Source organism: Desmodus rotundus, chromosome 4, assembly GCF_022682495.2.
Source record: "Desmodus rotundus isolate HL8 chromosome 4, HLdesRot8A.1, whole genome shotgun sequence".
In the NCBI taxonomy this organism is placed as follows: domain Eukaryota; kingdom Metazoa; phylum Chordata; class Mammalia; order Chiroptera; family Phyllostomidae; genus Desmodus; species Desmodus rotundus.
The window spans coordinates 36,520,672-36,542,720 of record NC_071390.1 but is presented as its reverse complement, the minus strand read 5'-3'; the positions used below and the strand labels follow the sequence as shown (position 1 = coordinate 36,542,720).

General features: G+C 40.9%; 1 protein-coding gene across 4 annotated transcripts in view; it reads left to right on the top strand.

The window, feature by feature from the left end:
* The window catches only part of FAM13C (family with sequence similarity 13 member C), a 124,579-nt gene that overhangs the window by 4,585 nt on the left and 97,945 nt on the right, over positions 1-22,049 (top strand). For all 4 annotated transcript variants that reach the window (XM_024561270.4, XM_024561268.3, XM_045196034.3 and 1 more), the window contains 2 exons: positions 3,954-4,013; positions 8,557-8,752. In XM_024561270.4, the coding sequence (XP_024417038.2) occupies positions 8,678-8,752 (75 nt within the window). In that variant the 5' untranslated portion in view covers positions 3,954-4,013; positions 8,557-8,677. The remainder of the gene's footprint in view (positions 1-3,953; positions 4,014-8,556; positions 8,753-22,049) is intronic.

The window sequence follows — 22,049 nt, the reverse complement described above, 5'->3', positions numbered from 1 at the left end:
GTCAGAACTGATTTTCTTCCAGGAGTGGGGATATTTGAAAATGGGTTCCCACTGTGGAGTCCAGTTTTATGATTGGGCCAGTATATACATTGCAGGGGCTGCTGGGCAAGGAATTGATAGAACAATCAGAAAGATGTTAATTGGGTAGAACTTCACAGTCTTCACCAAAGAAGGAAAACCCAGCTGCACTAAAGGAGCTTGTGCATGTGTGCCAGGTAAGCGGCAGGAAGGTCTGTTTCATTGCTGTATCTGTGAGTGAGGAATTGTGTTTCTTTGTGTGGCAGCTGGAGTTGTTCAGTAGGCCTTAAAGTTGGATCAGCTAGTTAGGGCTGGCCTCGTACTTCAGAAAGCATCTGCAACTTTCTAAGTTCTGATGCTGAGTTTCCATTTTTAACTAGTTGCACTTTGAGAAGAAAGGTTAACACATCTAATGACAGGGAGAAAAACAAGTCCTTGCCAAATTCCCAAACAATAGGTATTGTTGGGCTCTAGGGGTGAACCTCTGGTCGAACCCTAATTCTTTGGAAGCAACAATTCTAGATTTCTGTTCTTCATTGATTTTTCTGCTTATCTAGGTAACTTTTATTGGGAAACGTTTTTGTTCAGATTGCAAAGATCAGATGATCTAAGTGAACGCCCCAAATGGAAGAGAACGAGGCAATACTTAGGAACTTAACTGTTGTTTTCCATGAGATGGACAGAGTGGGTTACCGATGCCCAAACACAAGGAAGCGAGGACATTTAGTTGATTTCATTAAGAAGAACATTTTGTTAAGTCTCTCAATTTTGTTTAACTGCCAGTGTGAGCAAATATTTCATCAGGTAGAGAGGCATAGAGTCTGTAGGTGGCCTTTGTTTAATTCTGTACAAAACTATAACAAAAGAGATTATAAGGGAAGAGGATGGAACTTTTATCAATTCGTTCTATGGGTGAATTATAAACCACTGCTGGTAAGGGATATTTAAAACTTTAAAATTATTTCACATAGTATAAACACTATATTATAGTTATATTTATGGACATAGGTATTTACTTATTTTTGTTTACTGATTATATTGTGAATCTCTCCAGCAGGGCCCAGATCTTTTTCAACTTTGTGTCCTTTAGAAGTAGCGCTACTCAAAGTGTGGGTCCCCAAATTGTTTGTGACTTGTCTGAGACAAGAACAGTATAGAGACAGGGAGTGAGCATTTGCAGGAATTTGACACTCCCGTGACAGTTTTGAAAGTATCTATCCACAGTGGATTGGAAATAGAAAACAGACTGGCCCTAAGTTCTACAGAGTTTGAGAAGCGCAGCTCCAGTGCTTAATGCAGTACCTGGAAGTCAAAACATGCTCAATAAGTGCTTGCCAAGTTACTTCATGGACCAGACTGGCTAATGTGCCAGCGTCAATGACTTGATCCAAGCACTCATTGAGCGTCTATTCTGGGGCAGCACTGTCAGCACTGTGGCAGCCTATCTAGAAAAAGAAATTATGCTTATTTCTTCTCATGGAATTAACTAATTAAAAAGATCTCAGAGATGCAATGTAATTACACACCAGTATGAGGCAAGATAGAGTTGGTTACCAAAACCTCTTAGCGAAGAGTAAACATTTACACATTAAAGTTAAAGTAGGAATGTGGCATGTGGATGAACTTGGCTAGGAAAGGTCGCAGAGCTTGTGACACCTGACTCGGGCAGTGAAGGATAAGTGAGAGCTGAAGATGAAAAAGCATTTTTGGGCAAGATGGAGACATAGGTAAACACGGCTCGCCTCCTCACACAACCACAGCAAAAATTACAACTAAACTAAAAAACAACTATCACCCAAAATCATCAGAAAATCGAGCCATATGGAAGTCTGACAACCAAGCAATTAAAGAAGTCACATTCATCCAGACGGGTCGGAGGGGCAGAGACATGGAGGTGTGGAGATGTGGAACAGGCAGTCCCACACCCACCTGTGGCAGATAAAAATTGGGAGGGATACCTTGGGGGCAAGGGATCTCAACCCCAGAACAGACCACGCAGCTAGAAGGGTACCAGTGGCATACAGGCAGAAACTGGTGTCTGACATCAGGACAAATGCTGGGGGACAGCCTCTTCCTGGATAAAACTCCAGAGGCCAGGCAGCTGCATTGTCCCCTTTCTGAGCCCTCCCCCACACAGAGCCACAGAGCGGCAGCACCACATTGGAGACTCCATCCACCTGGTTCACACTGGTTGCCCTGCCCTGGTGATTACCTAGGGCTCCACCCCATCCAACTTACTGGTGTGCCTTTCTACAATAGGCCATGCTACTAAGACAGGGAATCAAAGTAGCTCTACCCAATACATAGAAACAAACACAGAGAGGGTTCCAAAATGAGGAGACAAAGAAATATGGCCCAAATGAAAGAACAGAACAAATCTCCAGAGAAAGAACTAAGCAAATCAGAGATAAGCAATTTATCAGATGCAGAGTTCAAAACACTGGTTATTAGGATGCTCAGGGAACTCATTGGGTACTTCAACAGCATAAAAAAGACCAAGGCAGAAATGAAGTTTACACTAAGTGAAATAAAGAAAGATTTACAGGGAACCAACAGTGAAGTGGATGAAGCCAAGAATGAAATCAATGATTTGGAACATAAGGAAGAAAGAAAACATTCCTTCAGAACAGCAAGAGGAAAAAATAACCCCCCAAAAACAAGGATAGGCTAAGGAGCCTCTGAAACAACCTCAAATGCACCAATATTTGAATCATGGGTGTGCTGTAAGGAGAAGAGAAAGAGCAAGAAATTGAAAACTTATTTGAAAACATAATGAAAGAAAACCCCCCTAATGTGGTAAAGGAAATGACATGCAAGTCCAGGAAGCACAGAGAATCCCAAACAAGATGAACACAAAGAGGACCACACCAAGACACATCATAATTAAAATGCCAAAGGTTAAAGATAAAGAGAGAATCTTTTATTCTCTCTTTATCTAAAGAGGCAATAAATTCACAACTATCAACAATTGAATGTAAAAAACAAACTAAGCAAACAAGTAGAACACAAACAGAGTCATAGATATGGAGATCATTTTGGGGGTTATCAGTTGGGAGGGGGAAGGGGGTAAAATCGGGGGAAAGGTGCAGGGATTCAGAGGTACAAATTGGTAGGTACAGAATAGACAGGGAGATGTTAAGAACAGTACAGAAAATGGAGAAGCCAAAGAACTTATATGCATGACCATGGACATGAACTAAGGGGAGGAGTGCTGGAGGGAATGGGGGGTACTAGGTGGATAGGGGGCTAAGGGGGAAAAATTGGAACAACTGTAATAGCCTAATCAATAAAATATATTTTAAAAAAGAAAAGAAAATAGCATTTTCAGCTGGAGAGTGATGGAATGAGGTGGGGGAGTGGGCGGCTGAGAACAGGCACACAGAGACTCCGTCCTACACTAGAGCGACAGAATGTTTCTACTCCTGGTTCCCTTGGATTGTGTGGAGCACTGTAGATTTTTCAGTACTTCCACGAGATTATTACAGAAGTTTTGTAAAAAAGAAAGGGGGTCAAAAAAGTATGGAGGACAATGGAGTAAGCCTAATGGGAGCTGGTGTGTTTTGGGGCTGCCTGAACAGAGGAAATGCCAAGAGGTGTGTAGTGGAGTCTCTTTTGAGCCACAAATCTTGGTCTCAGGTGTCCCCTCAAGTGCTGTGAACACTTAGGTCCTTGCTAAGATCTTGTTAGCTTAGGTGAAACACAGAAGTAGAGGGGAAAAAGAGCTTGCCTCTGGTTCTGAGCTTTTAAGCTCACATGAAATGATATCACTAATATCATCATTACCTGGTAGGCGTGTTGGGAATCAGCTGGTTTGGGAGAGAGCGGTGAGTACGACTCTATTCTGTAGTAGACTGTGCTGATCTATAGTTCTGGGTTATAGCTGCTTCTGCCGCAGCACACAGTTGTTTCTGATATGGTTTTGCTTCTTCTCACAGGAGTGAGGAAGACATCGTCATCTCTGTACATGACGACCAGCCAGATTGCTCCAGTCTCAGGTATGACCCACCATTGCTTAGTTCGTAATTATGAAGGACAGAAACCATCTAGGTCTGGGGTCTATGGTGTCTTTTTGAATTCTAATCATTTGTTTTTGTGTCTCACTTTTTCTAATTATCAGCTCTTAAAGGAAGTTTTATCTTGTCCACTTTTGGATACCCCATCCCCACCTCCCTGGAGTCCGACCTTAGCATTCAGGACAGTGCCTTTCATATGGGGAATGCTCAATTAATGACTATTGGATTAAACATGGATTCGCCCATCTCAGTATTCCCATCATAAACCTTAAGGAAGGGGTTCTAGATTTAGTCACCAAAGAAGTCACTGAGTGTCTGGGGTATGGTCTTGGTCGTCAAAGTGGTTCATGGTATGATAGCAAAACCTTCATGCTTAACTATTTCTTCACATTCACTTTGTTTCCAGCACTTTCACATACATTTTATTATGTAATCAAAACAAGTGAAAGGAGGCTGGTATTTCCCTCCTCACACTGTGGATGGAGAAACTGAGGCTCGGAAGGATTACCGCACATCCGAGATAACATAGCTACTACAAGGCAGAATTTGGAATTTGTCTGACTCTGAAGTCCACTTGTGGGATAACATGCATTGTCAGGCTTTGGGGTAGGGAAAGACAAGTCACTGGAGGAGGTAGGCAAAAATAATAGATGATGATGCTACAGTGCATTAAATACTCTTTTACAAAAGGTAAACAGAGGATTCACTTAAAAAGACTGAGTAGCCCAGAAATATTTCTAGGATGGATTCTTGAAGAAAATTACACATGGCAAATGACTTATTTTTTTTTGTGGGACATAAGGCCAAGAAAAAGATAATGCCATCAAGCAGAGGAAACAACTTACTAGAAAGCCAACAGAAGGTAGAAAAATTGTTCAAGTTAAAGGAACAGCAAGCAGTTTAGGATGGCAGGAATCCGTAGAGCTGGGTGGGAGTGAGGAGGCCAGGAATGGTAGGAAATGAAGCTCCAGAGATAAACAAAGACCCATTTAAAAGGGTTTGTGTACCTTGCTAAGGAGTTCGGAATTTATCCTGGAGGTATGGGAAGACTAAAAAGAGGCCTCAGTTTTTTCTTTGCAAATAATTACTTGCATAAGTCCTTGTGAGAGTAACAATAGCTCCCATTTATTGGGCTGTGGCCTCAAACCAGGTTTCAATGGTAGGCATTTCAGAGACTGTATTATCTCTGCAGGGTAGAGAGACATCCTTCTTTGCACAGGGGTCAAAGAAGTGGTGTGGCCCGGGCTCCATAACTGATGAGTGGGGGCATCCTCCGGACTCAGAACATCATGATCATTCTCAGTTATGAGTGATCCCATTAATTAGTGGTGTAAATTATGTAACCTGTACTTTTCTGTTCTGTGGATTCTGAGAAACCATTAATAGGTTGGAAATATATATCTAAAGATGACTTTCGTATTTAGGTTTTATATTTATGTAATGAGAGAAAGAAGCTTTTTGCTTCCCTCACCCACCTTTTTTGCTTTTCAAGTCAAGGAGGTAAATGAGATGAATGAATTTTGGGCACCTTGAAAATACAATACAAAAACAAAGTCTCAGGTATTATTTTAGGAATGAATCTATCAAAAGTCATTTTAAATTTGAAAAGTCACTTTTTTCTTATCCTCAGGTGTTCTAGAATCCTCCTTGAATGAGGAACATTAGGTTACCGTCAAGGCAGCCGTCCTTCCTTGGCCTCTCACCTGGGAACATAGAGTGCGAGGATGAGTATTATTTGTTTTTAGCGAGATGTCGGGAGAAGCATTTTCCCTTCTTTTCTTCTACGGTTCTTGGCTGGTCTAATATTTGAATTGACATATGGCAGATTAACAGGAGAAGAACAAATTTAATTTTGTGCATATGGGAACCTCAAAGATAGGAGACTCTTAGGCGGTCAGGTAATTGAGGCTTGTATTCTCTCCTGAGCTAAGGAGAAGGGCAGGGTTCGGGGGTCAAAAAGGGGAGGAAGACAGTCCCCAGGCAGATGAGAAGAGCAGTTCTGTAGTAAACACATCTGTGCCAGGCCATGCAGATAAGGCTCTGGTATAAAAAGTTATCGTTGGGATTTGCTCTCCTGCTACAGGCCCTCAATATAAGTTCTTTTAGGCAGTTAAGGGAAAGGTAAAAAGCTCTTCTTGAATCTCTTGTTGGGCCTTCATTGTCTGCAGTTCGAAATGATCAGCATGCCAAAGTAGCACACATTAGGGTCATGCAGTCTGCTGTCCCTCAGAGAAAAATGCCTTTCAGATAACTAGTGTAGTCCCAAGTCATGGTTTAGTTGCAAATGGACTTAAGAGAAAATATTAGCCAGTGTCACTGGCATTGATTTTTTTTTCAGTTACTAATATTGAAAAAATATTTCATTTATTTGGTTCTCCTTTAACAGATAACACTAAATTTGACCTTATTACTGGACAGGGGCCTGACCCTGAGCAGGTCTGCCTAGGGCCAGCTGCAGTGTGTGGGTTCTTGACTTCAGGAAGGAAAGATTTCACAGCATGAGTCCAGGTGACTATGAGGACCCATTTATTAAAGCTGGGGACAGTGAAATGAGGAAGGGCTTAGCATAGAGGAAGCAACAGGAAAGCCTTGGCTGGGCTGCCTTAGATCACTGGGAAGTCAGGCAAAAGTGGGCTTTGGGGACAGGTTCAGAGGATTAGCCTGGGACAAGCTGCCAGCCCATTGCCTCAGAGTTTCAGAGATAAGTACGTGCGGAGAAGGAAGTGGGGGAGGGGGGATGAAGGGAAACGGAATGTCAGGGATTGCTCCCCAGAGGGGAGAGTGAGAGCTAGCAAGCTGGTTCCTTTGTCTTGAGGTTTTTACCTCTCCCTCTCCCTACCCACCCCCCTCAGGTGGGAATCTTACGGGAGGTCTCAGGGGAGGGTTTCAGTAGAATATTCATCAGTTCTCCAGGTGTGCCCTTTCAGGGTCATGGTCTCTTCTGATTGGTCAGTGACAGGGCAGGGGTCTTTAGTCATTGCAGTTGGTTCTGAGCACCCCCGCCTGGTTTTGCTGCTTTTCTGGGCCTGGAGCTGAAACACCACTGAGGCCTAGATGTTATCTTTAGGGAGGCGACCTTTTTTTGTATCTGGGTGTAAATTGCTCAGCCATTGTGTTCAGCTATCTGTCTCAGTTTCCCTGTTCCACTTGCCAAGAATTTTCCTAGCTTCTCACTATGCTGTCTCAACCTGAGGCTTAAGCTTAACTCTCCTCATAGTTGTAGTTCCACACCTTGCCCACCTGTATCCTGGTCCTGCTCCAGACCTCCTATACCGATGTCTGCTTTGATCTCTTCCCAGATACTAACTGGAGCTCATCCTCCCCATATCAGTTTAGTGAATTGAATGCCTCTTATTTGCAAAAAGACATTTTGAGTAGTGGACATAGAAACCCTTCCTTTGTTGGTCTTGTCTCTCGGCTTTATGTGTCCTTGAGTCATGAGGAATTGCTTCCTGACCTTGCCAAAATCTCTTATGTAGGTGCTTCTGGTCAGGAAGCAGGAGGGCAAAACACCAGCTGGGGCAAGTGGCCACTCCTAATCTAGTGCCCCATGATTGCCAGTGGGTTAAGGGTGATGATGTTGATCATATAAAGAAACGCCCCATTTGGTTTGGTCTGTGGTGTTTGCTGGATTCTTAGCAAAATAAGAAAACAAAATGCATCTACATCTAAGAGAGCTAAGTAACTTCACTAAGAGTTTTATTTTGTCACTATTTTTGAGGAAACTGAAATGGCAGGGTGATATTATATTGAATTTGATTGGTGAGTGAGAATTAAAAACACCATCCCAGCACTGAATGTATGCAGGCAACGCTAGCCCATTCCATCTTCTCCAGCAAGTGCACGCTGAGAGAACCCAGAGAATGGGATCGTTGACTTTGCATTGAGGACACTGTTCAGATGGCTCGGTTGGGAAAAATTTGACCCTTGTCTTATATTTAATTGGGGTATTATGTATCCTATTAAAATAGACCCCATTTACCTTTGGAATGTGTCTGATAGTTGTAGAGAGGTGATTATGGGCTTGTCAGTGCAGAGAAGGCACCATACCTGAACCAAGGACACACGCATGAGAGCCTGGAGACCTCCCTGACCACTCAGGTCTGGGGGAATTAGCCCTTCTATTCAGCACTTTATTTAATCTCTGGGTTTTAGAGTCTCAGTCTATGAAGGTGGGAAGACATTGTCTAACCTGAATACATTATTATTAAAATATGATTTAAAATATGATATGCATGAAAGCATCTTAAAGTGAAAAACTAAAAAATATGATTGTATGTACAGCCTCACAACTATAAAAAGTATGTATTCATTAACAAGGATTGGAAGGGAATGAGGAGCAATCTAAAGAGTGAAATCCGCATTTCTCAAGTCCTGGTTCCTCTGAAACTGGCTCAGTGGACACTGAAAATGTTGTTGCTAGGTCCGTATAAATAGAGCAGCAATGAGTATGGCCAGTCCCTCTTTCCCGCAGCAATTCATTACTTTTTGTGGTGCTTTCTAAATTGGGTCTTTCTTGTTTTAGAGATGAAGACAACAAAGAAAATTACCCCGACGCCGGAGCTCTTCTAGAGGAGCCGGAGCCGTCCCGGGAGCCCCAGCATGTAGAGCGGACCGTGCTGGTGGACGGCGTGCTGCGACCCAGCATGGGCAACTTCAAGTCCAGGAAACCCAAGTCCATCTTCAAAGCAGAGAATGGGAAGAGCCACGGAGAAAGTCAGGTAATGGGTCCACTCCTCTGGCCTTTTACAAGATAGGTGCTTCTCAGGCAAGGGGACTGTTCTGGCAGAAGTTTTGAGCGTGTTATTTTGCAGGAGGTGATCAACGTGACTTGTTATTGCGCAGACGACCAGCCTGAAACAGAGGGGCGTTCTCATTGGGGAGTAGTGGAGTGCTCCGGGCAGCCTAACACAGTGCCCATTCAAATTTATACTGTTAAATACTGGACTTCAACATTGATTTAGAAAAGCTCTTTGTGGGGGAGAGTAGAGGAGGAGATCTGACTGTATTTTTCCCTAGCGCATGGATTTCTTGTACCAAACTTGGAGATTCTCCTTGACAAATGGAAACGCTCAGGTTTACCTGCAGCCGTTCATTCTCCTTAGGTTGCAGTTTGCCAGCCCTAACTAAACACTCAAGTGTACGTGCCTGTTTGTTGTATGCATGTGGTGTCTGCTTCTTCAAGGTCAGTACGCATTTAAATGAATGAATGAGCACCTTTCCCGCTTGATTTAGGTAATAAATTTGCATTGTATATATATATTTTTGTAGTTGGAGATATAGCAAAAAATGTGATGTTTTTTAAATCTTAAAAATTCAAATAATTTATGATGCTTTTAAAAGAGATTACACAAATATAATCCACTTTAATCTTACTGGGAGGTTAATAATTCCAACACTGAGGTTATACCTGTAATGCTCCTAGTATAGTCTTTGGGACATAGATGCTCGATTAAGGTTAACTTTACTTTTTTGTTAACACTTAGCTGTTAATATTCAAAACAATGTGGGAGACTCTAAGTGTAGTAAGTTAATTATGACATTAAGTCCAGTCCTGTTAGCAGATGGGCACCAGGTGATCTTCCTGTTAGAACAACTTTGGCTTGGCAGTTATTTAACCTTGTAGTTTTCTTATTTGCCCCGTGATTTTTTTAATCTTATTTCTTCCTTGGCATTATGATCTCTTATTTTGTCAGTTAATTTTGCAATGAGATAAAATGCCTTCTGCATTCATGAAGTTGTGTTATGATGATCTTAAATCGAGTTGGATTGCAGAAAGAGATGAGTGTGAAATGTCATTTAAGTTACGATAATCTTGAGACCTTGCCTTAGTACTGAATATACTCAGCACTTGTTCGATTAGGAGTATGGTGTTAGGGAGGGTACAGATACCCAAGGGCTGCTTGCAGAGTCTGACTGACTTCAGGGAAGCTTTGACCTTGAATCTCCCGCTAAGAGTCACCTGTGACATTTGGGCTTTTGATGACCAGCCATCTCTCTTCACAATGCCCTATTTCTTGTCATCCTGTAGTCTGGGCTCACAGAAATTACACATTCACCACTTGTAATGAGGTACTAATGGGGCGTGTAATTCCCAACCTGATGTCCATACATGGAAGATTTCCGGACAGCCGCGTGCTTGTGTGGTCCTCACTTACAATCTGGCATTGGAACCCTGCGCTGCAGGGACGGTTTCCAGTGTGGTCCTGACATCTCTGTGTACACACTGAGATTTTTTTCCCGAATGAGGAAGAGAACTTTATTAATATTATTTTAGGTTTTCTGTATTTAGGGAAAAATTTGAAACATGTTACATTCTTCCTATTTTCTTGGGGGGAAGATAATTAACATTGGTTGAGTACTGACCCAAATCTGAGCATCTATAAGTAATATTATTCATAAAGTCAGCAAACACTTATTTGAGCATTCACTGTGTTCTGGGCATGTATCATGTTTTACTGCAATCCCATGGAATTAGTATTATTATTTTGTACGAATGAAAAAACTAAGGATCAGAGAAATTACATGTGTTTAATCAGACTTGGAACAACTTGAGCAGAATGTCCTTACTATAAAAGCACAGTGTTTCTAACACGAGGTACCCAGATCTTCCAACTGTGAGTCTAGTGATTTACCGACCTCCCGATGCTCACACCTTAATTTATATATAAAACCTGTGATTTCCCTCTGAAATTTTTTTCATTTGGTGATATATTAGGTTGATAAGCAGTAATTTCTTATTTAGAAAATATTACTTTGAGAAAAAAGAAAGAAAAAACTCCTGGACACGGACAACAGTGTGAGGATTGCTGTGGGGAGGGGAGTAGGGGAGGGGAGGAAGGGTGATGAAGGAGACTTGACTTGGGGTGGTGAACACACAATACAGTGTACAGATAGTGTGGTGTGGAATGGTGCATCTGAAACCTGTATAATTTTGTTAACCCATGTCACCCCAAGAAATTGAAAAAAAAAGAAAGGATTACTTTTAGAGAATTTTTAAGTGTATTTTTCTTTTCTGCCTTAAAGCTTTGTGATGTTGGTCATTAACGCTGGACAAATGTTGTTTGAGTGCGTGTTACCTCCACTTAGCATGTAAGTTCCGTGAGGTCAGTGATTCCGTCCTTGTCTACCTGTGGATCTCCAGCACTCAGTAGTCATTCAGCAAATAATGCTAAGAAAGGTATATAGATGAATGGTATCATTTTTTAAAAATAAAATGTTAGCATATCTTTATTCAGTGGTGAAAACTTACATTTTAAGGGAGGATATAATCAGACTCCCACATGGATACGAAATAAAGACATGTCATAGATTTTATTTTAATCATTAATTGGAGAGGGAGTCAATAAGATCTTACAACCAGTTCAAAAGAGATGCAAAGTATCACATATTTGTAGTGTGACGAGGAGTGCTAAAATAAATTTTAAAATGAACACAAAATTGGCAAACCTTGCAATATCCATAGGGTAATAATCAGTTACTTTCCCTTGGACATTGTTTGCTTTTCTGTGGAGAGGAATTATCTGCATTGCCATCAATTTCTACAGGTTTACTTCTATCTCTATAACCTTGCAAAATAGCCTAGTTACAGACAAAAGCAGAGGTTATCTGATGGATGAGCTAGCCGGGACATCCACTAAATTTTAAAGTCTGTTACAATTCTTCCCTGCATTCTTCCCCTGCCCCCTACCTTCTCCCTGTGAGTGTCAGATAGTCTTGATCACAAAACAAGGCAAGTCTCACCGGGCTTGGTCTGATTATTTACGTAGGTGTAGCAATAGTGTTAATTTACCATATGAATTCTTAAGTATGCTTTGCAAAATCTAGAGCCATATTCTATTGAATAATTACAAAATTAATTTCTCTCTCTGGAAGTTTTGATAAGGAATCTCAGATTGCCCATCTACTGCCTCTGTTATTTGCTATCCCAAGAGAAAGGAAACCAAGTTCAAGTATCTCCACCATATTTCACCTGCAGTGTCTATACATCTGGGTGAATTCTCCTCTTGGGGTCCCCAAAATAACCTTAGGCCCCTGGCCTGCCAGGAAGTGGTGGTCATTACCACCTGTAAGGGTTGAGCACTGTAAGCTAGATACCAGGCCAATTATCCTAGAGGACTTTGTAGGCATTGGCTCATACGTAAAGCCACTTTAGTTCCTTAAAAATGGCTTGCTCCACCTGATTCAATGAGCATCCTTCTTAATGTGACATTCAGGTTGCATATCAGATTTTTCCAGTTCTGCTCTGGTAAAAAAAGGAAAACAGATTATTATTGAATATATGCAAATAACTCTATTCCATGAAAAGGAAGTTTACTCCATATGAATTTCTGAACTCAGTGAGACTCAGATGTCATTTTTAAAATATTCACTTTAGTTTACATAAACAGAATGGTTTTAAAATGTAGGTTTTATTGTAATTGTGGTGAGGCTGGCAGATCAGAAGAGGACTGCCATCTGAACGGATCCCTACCACCAGTTCTCAGGAGGAGTGGGGGAAGGCCATACTGGCAGGGTCACACCGAGAAGCACCAGGGTGGCCTGGAGACAGAAAGGGGAGAGGGGAACAGCAGCAGGAGCCTTTATTATGGCTTCCACAGGGAAGGCAAGCAGGGTAAGCTGGTTTAGGACTGGCTAGTTTGAAGAACTTCAGTGGACTCTGAGGTATAGGGCTATCTCTAGTTGTCGGGTACCTGGCTCTGGGATGAGTAGGGCAGAGGAGTATTGCCTCCTGGAGTGTATGAGCCAGATAAAGAAGGTGGTTTTGAGCATGGGTTCTGGGTTGGTTAGTTTGTGTATGAAAGGCAGTCTCCTGGGTAAGTCATTTACTATGGTTTCTATCACTAAAAATCAGCCAGGTCTCTTCCCAGTCAGAAAGTCAGCAAGGCTCCAGATGCCAGAGCATCAAGAATTTCATAGAAAATAATAAAATTAGTCAATATAAGAATCTACTAAATTGTATGGGTTACAGATAGTTGAAGTACAAAGAGAAGGGACTTGCTTATAAATCCAGTAAATAGAGCATTAAAACAACATTCATAACAAATAACCACAGTAAAATTTCCATTATCAGTCCATTCAGTCCTGTGTAATTAAATCTCATTCAGCCCGATCTTGGGTTAGCAGTAGCACGAAGCCATCTGCTTCTTGACAACTTTCCTGTAAATCCTGACTCAGCCCATTGGTGTCATCAGATGCCTGTCCCCAGAGTCTGTCCTTTGAAATGACAGTTGTTTCAAGTATCTGGGCCTTTACCATGGGACTCTTGAGAGCATTCTTCTTTGTTGAAGTCACAAAATCCGACTGAAACTGATAGTAGAAACTTCAGGCAGGCATCCGAGGAAAACACACGTAGAGATGTCAGAAACTGAAAGTGGTTGTGGTTAATTTACCACTAATAATTTCCAAAGGTGAAACGCCTGATGAGAGTTCATAATAAGAATAATGTACAACATGACATGCAAAAATATAATAAAGTCATTCTCCTCAAATTAAAATGTCTGAAACTGTCATGAATAAGCTTATTTTATAAGAAATCAGGGAATTTATATCTGATTTTACAAAAATGGAGAAAATAATTTTTATGGATGAGAAATGTTGAGCTATAACATAGTAATCCTAAAAGAATGTGCAAAAAATTAAGTAAAAAGATCCATGAAGTCTGGTTTAGGTCCCAGACATCTGTATTTTTATTAAATTCTATGAGTTAGTCTGCTGGGCTTCCCTGATTGAAAGCCACTGATGGGCCCGAATGATGCTAGAATCAAATGAAGGAAATAAGGTGGTGGCCAGGTCGGAATTTTGGATAATAATCCGAGTTGTCACTCATAATACTGTGATGTTTCTGTGTACTGTGAGAAGCAAAGTTCCACAAGGACTGGAACAATAACAGAAATTGCTACAACTATTTCGGATGAGTTTTGCTCACAGGATAAATGTCACCTTACTAGGTTTACTGTGCACTGTGGTGGGGAGGTGGTTCTGTTTGCGAAGTCAGGTTATTTGGGGAGCTTAAGCTAACGCGCAGATCCTGCCCCGCATTTCTTGCCACCATCCGTCCAGACAGTCCTAACTGGTTTGTTATGAGGTTATCATTCCTCCAAAGCAACTGTGAAGAACTTGTGGGCACAACCTGTATAAACTTAAAAACAAGCCTCTTTGAAGCTGAAGGGCGTCCTTGTAAGAGTTTGCCATTGCTGGTTTCTTTTGTTACATAGTTTGTATTCAGAGCGCCAGAGTGGAGCTTCCATCTGACCCTGACCAGCTTGGGAGTGGGGATATGAGCAAGGAAGAAGGGACCTGGTAGTAACCATTGATATTTCTATCTTTCTTATTTTTCTGATCAGCCCAAGTTACAGTCAGAAATTTCACTGCTGGAGGGTCAGATTCAAATCGCACCTTGAGCACCTTTTTTTCTTGGTCTTGGCCACGTCTCTGAGAAGGGACCATAGTACGGTAGCAGAATTTGAGGTTTTGTGTGCACGTCAGGAGGGCTGGCTACAGTTTTGCACCCACTGTGAATGGCTTAAAAGAGGAGGGCTTTAGGTAAAAATAAAAGTCCAGGAAGCAGGAAGGCAATGCCAGGATGTCCTTAAAGAAGTTAAGTAATTTGGAATAAGGAGTATGTTTATTTGAACCAAGAGCAGCTGAGTTTTCCTTTGGGCTTGTTTATTCCCCTCTTCCCTAGACAATAGGCTTTGCAAAATTCGGCTTGGATAAGCACCGCTTAATGACCTGTCTCCTGGAAAGTCAGGCTATATTGATGCTAATTCTAGCTTATTGATACGATAAACTTGAAGTTAAGAGTCAACAGGAACTCCTTATCAAAGCAGAATCCAGTAACAGTTTGCTGTTGTGTGGAATGTCTTATTGGACAGCACTTTTTCTAGGGAAGAGAACTGATAAGAGGGAATAGGTTATATATGTTGTAATATTTTGTGGAAAATTACACAGAATATGGAGGATGGGCAAAAGGGGTGAAGATGGTCAAAAGGTACAAACTTCCAGATATAAAATAAGTCAGTCCTTGGAATGTAATGTACAGCATAGTGACTATAATTAATAATATTGTAATATTATGGACTGCATATAATTAATAATACTGTACATATTTGAAAATTGCTAAGAGAGTAGACTTTAAAAGTTCTCATTACGAAAAATTTTATAACTGTGTGTGGTGATGGATGTTGTCTAGAACTATTGTGCTGATCATTTTGCAACATGTATATATATTGAATCATTATGTTATATCCCTGAAACTAATATAATGCTGTAGGTTACTTATATCTCAGTGAAAATGTACGTGTGCTTTATCATATCTCATTATGATTAACAGTGAGCTCTGGAGTTTTCCTCTTTCTGCTTTAGAATATTTGGGTAATTCTTCATCTTGGAAAATATGCACCCACATTTTCTATTTATTGCACGTGACTACCACCCTTGACTAGTCTTGTTCTTGGTACAATTACTACCTTTTCCCAGAACCATTCATCTCATGTTAGTTTCTTGTATTCACACTTTTCTGAATGCACAATAGAAAATGTATAAACCCACTGTTAAATTTTAAAAATCCATATATATATTACTATTCTTCTACTGATTAAAATAACATCCTGGTTTAAAAAAGTAATAGATTATATATGTTATAATGTCTTCTGATGGTGTTTTTTTTAGTATTAATCCCTGACAATCTGTTTGGGGATGACTGACTTGCCTAACAGAACCAGCTTCCGGTCGTGGACCTCATACCTATGCGGAGGATGACTAGATTTAGTGCGATCCAGTCTTACCATCTTCACTCCCTAGCAGCTGGCATCAGGCTGCGTACCTTCCTTCCGTCCTCCCTCTGGTGGCTATTTTAGCAGAAGACAAAAAGGAGGAGGCTATATAGAGAGCTTTTCAGCAGTGCGTCGTGCACTGTGATTATGCTGCCGGTTCAATTCCGTGGGGAGCCCAACTGTTCAGTCTGGGGTGCACCAGCATTAGGTTCTTTTCCCCTTGGCGCCAGTGGATGTGTTAAGAGGCTGGAAAGGAATTTAGGTCTGATCGTGAAATTTACATTTTTATTTTTCTGCAGAAATAAAAACCTCCTAAACACTTTTCAGGCAAAATAACCTAACTATGAAGTGTTTACTATATTTCCATTTTGGAAGGTTCTTATTTGTGTAAGAATAGTTTTTATTCTTACTGTGTTAGACTCTGAATTAGATGAAAGACAATAGGGAATTCTGGGTCATTTCCCCCACCTAGAAGAACAAAGGTTCTTTTTCCAACTATAGACCTACATTCTGTATGTTTTTCTTAATATATTACTGAACTACTGAGCAAGTACAAATGGTAAAAGCGAGAAAGACGGTATAGCTGATTGACTGAAATTGAGAGCGCTGTAAAGCCAAAATGAACTTCAAAGAGAATTGCACTTTGTTTTCAGTGAGAGGAAGACTTTCAAGTTTTGAACATGCCTTTAAGGGTTTGCTTCGTGCAGTGTGTCAAGAGCGTGCAGTCACTGTGATTCTAACAATTGGGCTTCGTTAGATAATTGTTCTGACACATTGATTGGTCTGTGTTGCATTCTTCCTCTGCCTGATTTTTCCAGCTCGGTCATAGAGGTTTTACTTCCATTCCTTTTAGGTCTGGATTTTTTGGAAGACTTGTTACTCCTGGTCAGGAACAAAGGTGGTCCTCTAGGTTTGTTTACAAAGTTCCCCTTCACTCTCCAGGAGTAAAATGGGGACAGAGCTCTGAGAAATTCAGGGTCTGTGAAATTGAGGTCATCTGACTCAATATTTGGGTTTACTGATTTATTGTGATACATCAGATTCCGAAACTTCTCTTTGAATTAACGACCAACCTATCCTTAAATGATTAAGCTGATGAAAGCTATTTTTAAGGAGAAACGTGGAATGTCTGTAACATCACTTTATTACTTAAAAATTTAAAAAAACCCATTCAGCTTAAATACTGACCTGATGGAATCTCAAAGTAAACTAATAGCACTCATTTGCCTGGGCATTAAATCTCAAAAGTTAAAAAAAAATGTCATTCTGAGAGAGTTTGTGTTCAAAAAAACCCTCAGTAGTTTGAGACAAGTTTACAATCAGTAGGAAATCTGAAATTTTGGCATTGTAATGCTTGGGGATACATTATCTGGTTGACATTCCACCTATAATGGGAGTTACAGAAAAATTCTCTGAAACAATGAGCAAGGAGGCATTGAATAGGTTCTCTTGAGAACCAGTGGAGCCTCATTTACAAGGCAACAAGGGCTGACCTTATTTACAGGCTGCCTGGAATGTTTGACAGAGATGTAGATGGCTTCCAGGTAGGACTGACTTGAAATTGTCTTATTTTTCCTCCTCCTCTGCATCTTTTGCATAGATAAATAATTTTGACTTAAACAACATCCAGTTTTCCCTACGTAGTTTCAAAGACAGTTTCTAACATTGTGTAGCCTTTTAAATTCAGCCCACAGTCAAGAATTAACAATGCATGGGAAGAACTGTAACATCCAGGAGACGGCTTTGTCCCTGAGCCCCTGCTGCCCCTCAGGCCTCCAAGACTTGCTCCCTCTACTGGGCGTACGTTTTCTTTAAAGGGATCTCAGGGATAATGAGTTGAGTGGAGGTGTAGTGAACTGGTGAAAAGCATAGATAGATATGGGTTCAAATTCCTTCTCAGCTCCTTCTGTCTGTATGATTCTAAGCATCTACCTACCAGCTCTGTGTCAGTTTTCCTGTCTATAAAGTGATGATAATAATTTGTATCTACCTTAAGAGTTTGTTGAGAATTAAAAGCGCAAATGATGTAAACTTAAACATTCAGCAAGTTTCAGGGATCTAAAATAATGCATAGAATATTTTATAGACTCATTTGGCTGGTTATACATTAAAACCTCATTAATTGTCTATGTCCCCTCAGTTAGGCCAGGCTGGGCTCTGCTGTGGTAACAATAACTCCAACCTTGGTGGTTTAAGCCAACAAAAGTATATTTCTTGTAACTGTTACATACCCATCATTGGTCACCAGGAAGTGTTGGTTCATGGTGGTCAACTAAAGACCCAAGCTAACTTAGCAGTCACAGTCTTGAATGTTGTTTTCTGAGTCAGAGAGAACAGAGAGCTCTGGAGGTGTCTGCACTAATCATTAGAAACTTCAGTCCTGAAGCAACACACAGTGTTTTCATTCTCTACTTATTGGCCAGAGCTGGTCATGGGCTCCCCCCATAACCACAACCCCATAGCCACAGGAACCAGGAAGTACAATTCCACAATATGCCCAAAGAGGAAGAAGGAAACGCTGGCCAGCAGCACTAACGACTTCCACGTCTTGCACTCAAACCAGCACGTAACCTAAAGCAATGAATTAATCAGCCTTCTTCTCTTCTAGCCCTTCATAATACTGAAGTATTAACGTTATTAATACCAAGGACTAGAAGAAAGAAAAGAACATTATTAATTAGGCTAATCAAGTATTACCAAAGTATATGCATACAATTATATTATTGTTTTGAATAGGAATTGGAGTTTTATATAAGCATCCTTTCACTTAAACACCTGCTTCATTATTATCAGAAAAAAAGAAGTAGGATCCATTATCGATTGCTTCTCTGTTGCCAAATGAAACTTCAGAATGCCTTACTTGTTATTTTACTTAGGAATAACTGTGGTCTTACTCTTGCCAGAAGATTGTAGTGACTTTGGGTTATGCTACCTAAACCTGTGAGGCCATGATTAAGAGATTTTTTAAGTTGGTTCAAAAATGATACTTTCTGTAGAAAGTGCATTTGACAATTTTAAATATTGTCAGATGTGAGATCTGGGTTTCCGCATACACACAGATATGCAAATTCACATCCTCGTGTACTTGGTGGTATTTATCCAAGATTAGGGTGTTCTTTAGGCAAAGAAAACAGCTTAGCAGGGACTTAGACAGCCTGTTTTGGAGCTTGGAAGCGAAGCTGTTTGGGAAGTCTGGATAGCGGAAACATAATGAACCGACATTTTGGGTAACTAAGGATCGCCAATCTAAACTTTATCAAACATGGTTAAATATCACTTTGGGACTGAGACATAACATATCAACCTCAAGTCTGCAATTTTAGGCTCATTTTGCAAGAGCTGTAGCTGCCAGATAAAATCTGGGGTGGCCAGTTAAACTTGAATTTCAGATAAACAACGAGTGATTTTGTAGTATAAGTATGGCCCATGTAGACACTGCTTTGAACAGGAATGGGAGTACTGTGTGAGCAAACGTTATCCTTGTTTATCTGAGATGCACTTTGAACTAAGACATCATGTGTTTTTATTTTCTAAATCTGGCGGCTGTATTAAGAATGAATGGCACGAACATTTAATCTCCTTCACCTTCTCCTCCAGGATGAACTGATGTAGCCTGAGAACACTGGGATTCTTTTTGTTTGACTCTTCTAGGAGAGCTAAAGACGGCATAGGAAGCGAAGTCGCCAGCTTATCTAGGCCTCCGTGGCTTATTGCAGTATTTATTTTACATCGTTAGTGTTCAAACAGCGTGAAACACTGGAAAAAGCAGCCCACTCTTGGAATGACAAAACCTTAAAAACTGAATGGAAATACAAAAAAGTTTGAAAATCTGCTTTCAAAGTTTGCAGACCATTTATCCCGCTGGATCCTACTGGCTATGGGCAGTGACCATTGTTTAGTCATTTGAAAGACTGAATTTGCTGAGGCTGTTTCTGTGTTAAAATGATAAAAAAAACAAAAAAACAAAAAATCCCACACATAACGCGTACCAGACACAGACAGAATGATAGCATTGTGTTTTGCGTACTCATCCTACAGGAGATAAAGCCAGACAATTTTGCTGCCTTCAAAATTATTGCTCTAGGCCTGATGCTAGTATCACAGGCAAAGATGGCTTTACTATTTTAAGTACTATTTTATTATATAGTTGACTCCAGGCACAGGTGACTGGTGGTCTTTGAGTCACCATGATGGAAATTTGCCTTCCTAAATAACGAAGCCCAGTGCTTGGTTTTGTTATGAATCTTTTTTTTAAATAACTGAGCCTTCTGCAACTTTAGTACATAATAAATTGTAGCCACAATTAGGGACTTTCTTGCAGGAACAAAGATGTTCAGCTCTGCTTCTTTAGAATGTTCTTTAACATGCTGAATTACAATGTTACGATTGCTTTTCTTGGTAATGTTGTTGCCATGTGACAGGGCAATTTCCAATAGGAAAGTCATCCCAACCTTAGATTTTTAGGCTTTTCAGCTGTAACTAGCATTAAATAAAGGAGTATTGTCAGGGTTTAAAGCTTCTTAACCAATCTGCCGTTGTGGTGGTGCTAAGTGGCTGGCTTTTAGTTTGTTTTATGCTAGAAAACCCTGACTGTACTGAAGGTGTGACCTACCACCAGATTGAAAAGCCACCAGAGGAAATTGTTGCATGTTGAGTCTGTGGATCCACAGGAGGCCATCATTCCCTCCCACCTCTTCCCTCTGCCAGCTTCTCTCGCCCTGCTGCCAGCTGTCTTCTCAGCTGTATCGAAACTGACATTTGATTATGAAACCCGGAGAGCTGGTCCTCTGAAGACCCAGATTTCGCTCTCTGCAAAAGACAAAAGGATTGGGCAAAAGACCAACTAATTGAGCTCTAAATAAAAAATAGGCTAATACTCATAATTTAAGCCTCCTTTTAACATTTCATTTATTTTTTTACTGGTTACTAATAAAGACTTTGACAGCTATAAGCTTTTCTACCTGATGTGAAACATCAAGATAGACATAGAAATAAAAAACCTAACAGCCTATTGAATTTCTAACTATCCCACTGCCTCCTTATGCTAAAAAGCAGGACGGGAGCTCCCTGTACTGGTTCTGAATGTGACAGAGAGTCTGGAGGAGTCCGGGTCTGGATGTTGGAGCCACCCTGGGCCCCGCCCAGGGCAGGGGTCTGCCAGCTCTGCTGCTGTGGGGGCAGTCTGGTCTCCAGGGTTCAGTGACAAGTGAGGGGCCCAGGCAGGCAGTCTCCCAAGAGGTAAAAAACACAACACAGGGACTGGGGTGTGTCAAAGCAGGCATGGGGATAAGGAGGAAGCAGGGAGCTCAAGCTGGAAATGACAGGGATCTAATCTCTGGGCAACGGAGATAAAATTCTAATCACAAAATAATGAAAGCCTTTGCAGATACCATTTTAAACCAATTTAAAAAATCAGAAAATGCAGTAGCTGCAACTATACTTCAGCATTATTTTATTTTCCTGTCAATGCAATGTTCATTCTTTGGTTACAATTTATGAAATGACACCTCTATGATTTATTACAGCGTCTGATTGCAATGCCCTAGCTCCAAACACATTTTTTGTTGTTGTTGTTGATTAGGCTACTTTTGATGTCGGTTTATTTTGGCTTCCTCTTACTTGTGAGCTAATTACTAAATGTGATTTATCTCAGAGCCTTTTAATGTTGTATTCTTTAGGAGTTTTTTCCATTGCAAACAAGACTAAAGAATGTGTCTTAACACGCGTACAAATTATCATGTGTCTCCTTCTTTCAAAATGGATGATTTTAATCGCTGTTTTTAGCTTGAGAGATTTGGGGGCCTACACTCTGTTTCAAAGATGGCCTGGCCTACACTCACTGACCTGGCTTTTCTTTCATTTCCTAAGCTGTTGGTTTCACTAATAAACCCTTCCTGGGCAAAGCTGTCCGTCCGTTGTGCTTGATTTGCCAAACCAGGTTCAGTAACATGGTGTTTCGTCAGTGATGCCGGACTGAGTATGTCAGGTGGGGCCTCTGTTTCCCCTCTGGTCAGTTGAGGTGTGTGACCTTATTTGGAAATATGGTCATTGCAGGTGTTATTAAGGTAAGAATTCAGAGGAGATCATCCTGGGTGCAGGGTGGGCCCAAAAGCCAATGACTGGTGTCCTTGTAAGAAGAAGAGAGGACACAGAGTGACACAAGGAAGAAAGCCATGTGAAGGCACAGGCAGAGATTGGAGTTATGCTGCTACAAGCTGAGGAACGCCAGCAACCTCCTGGA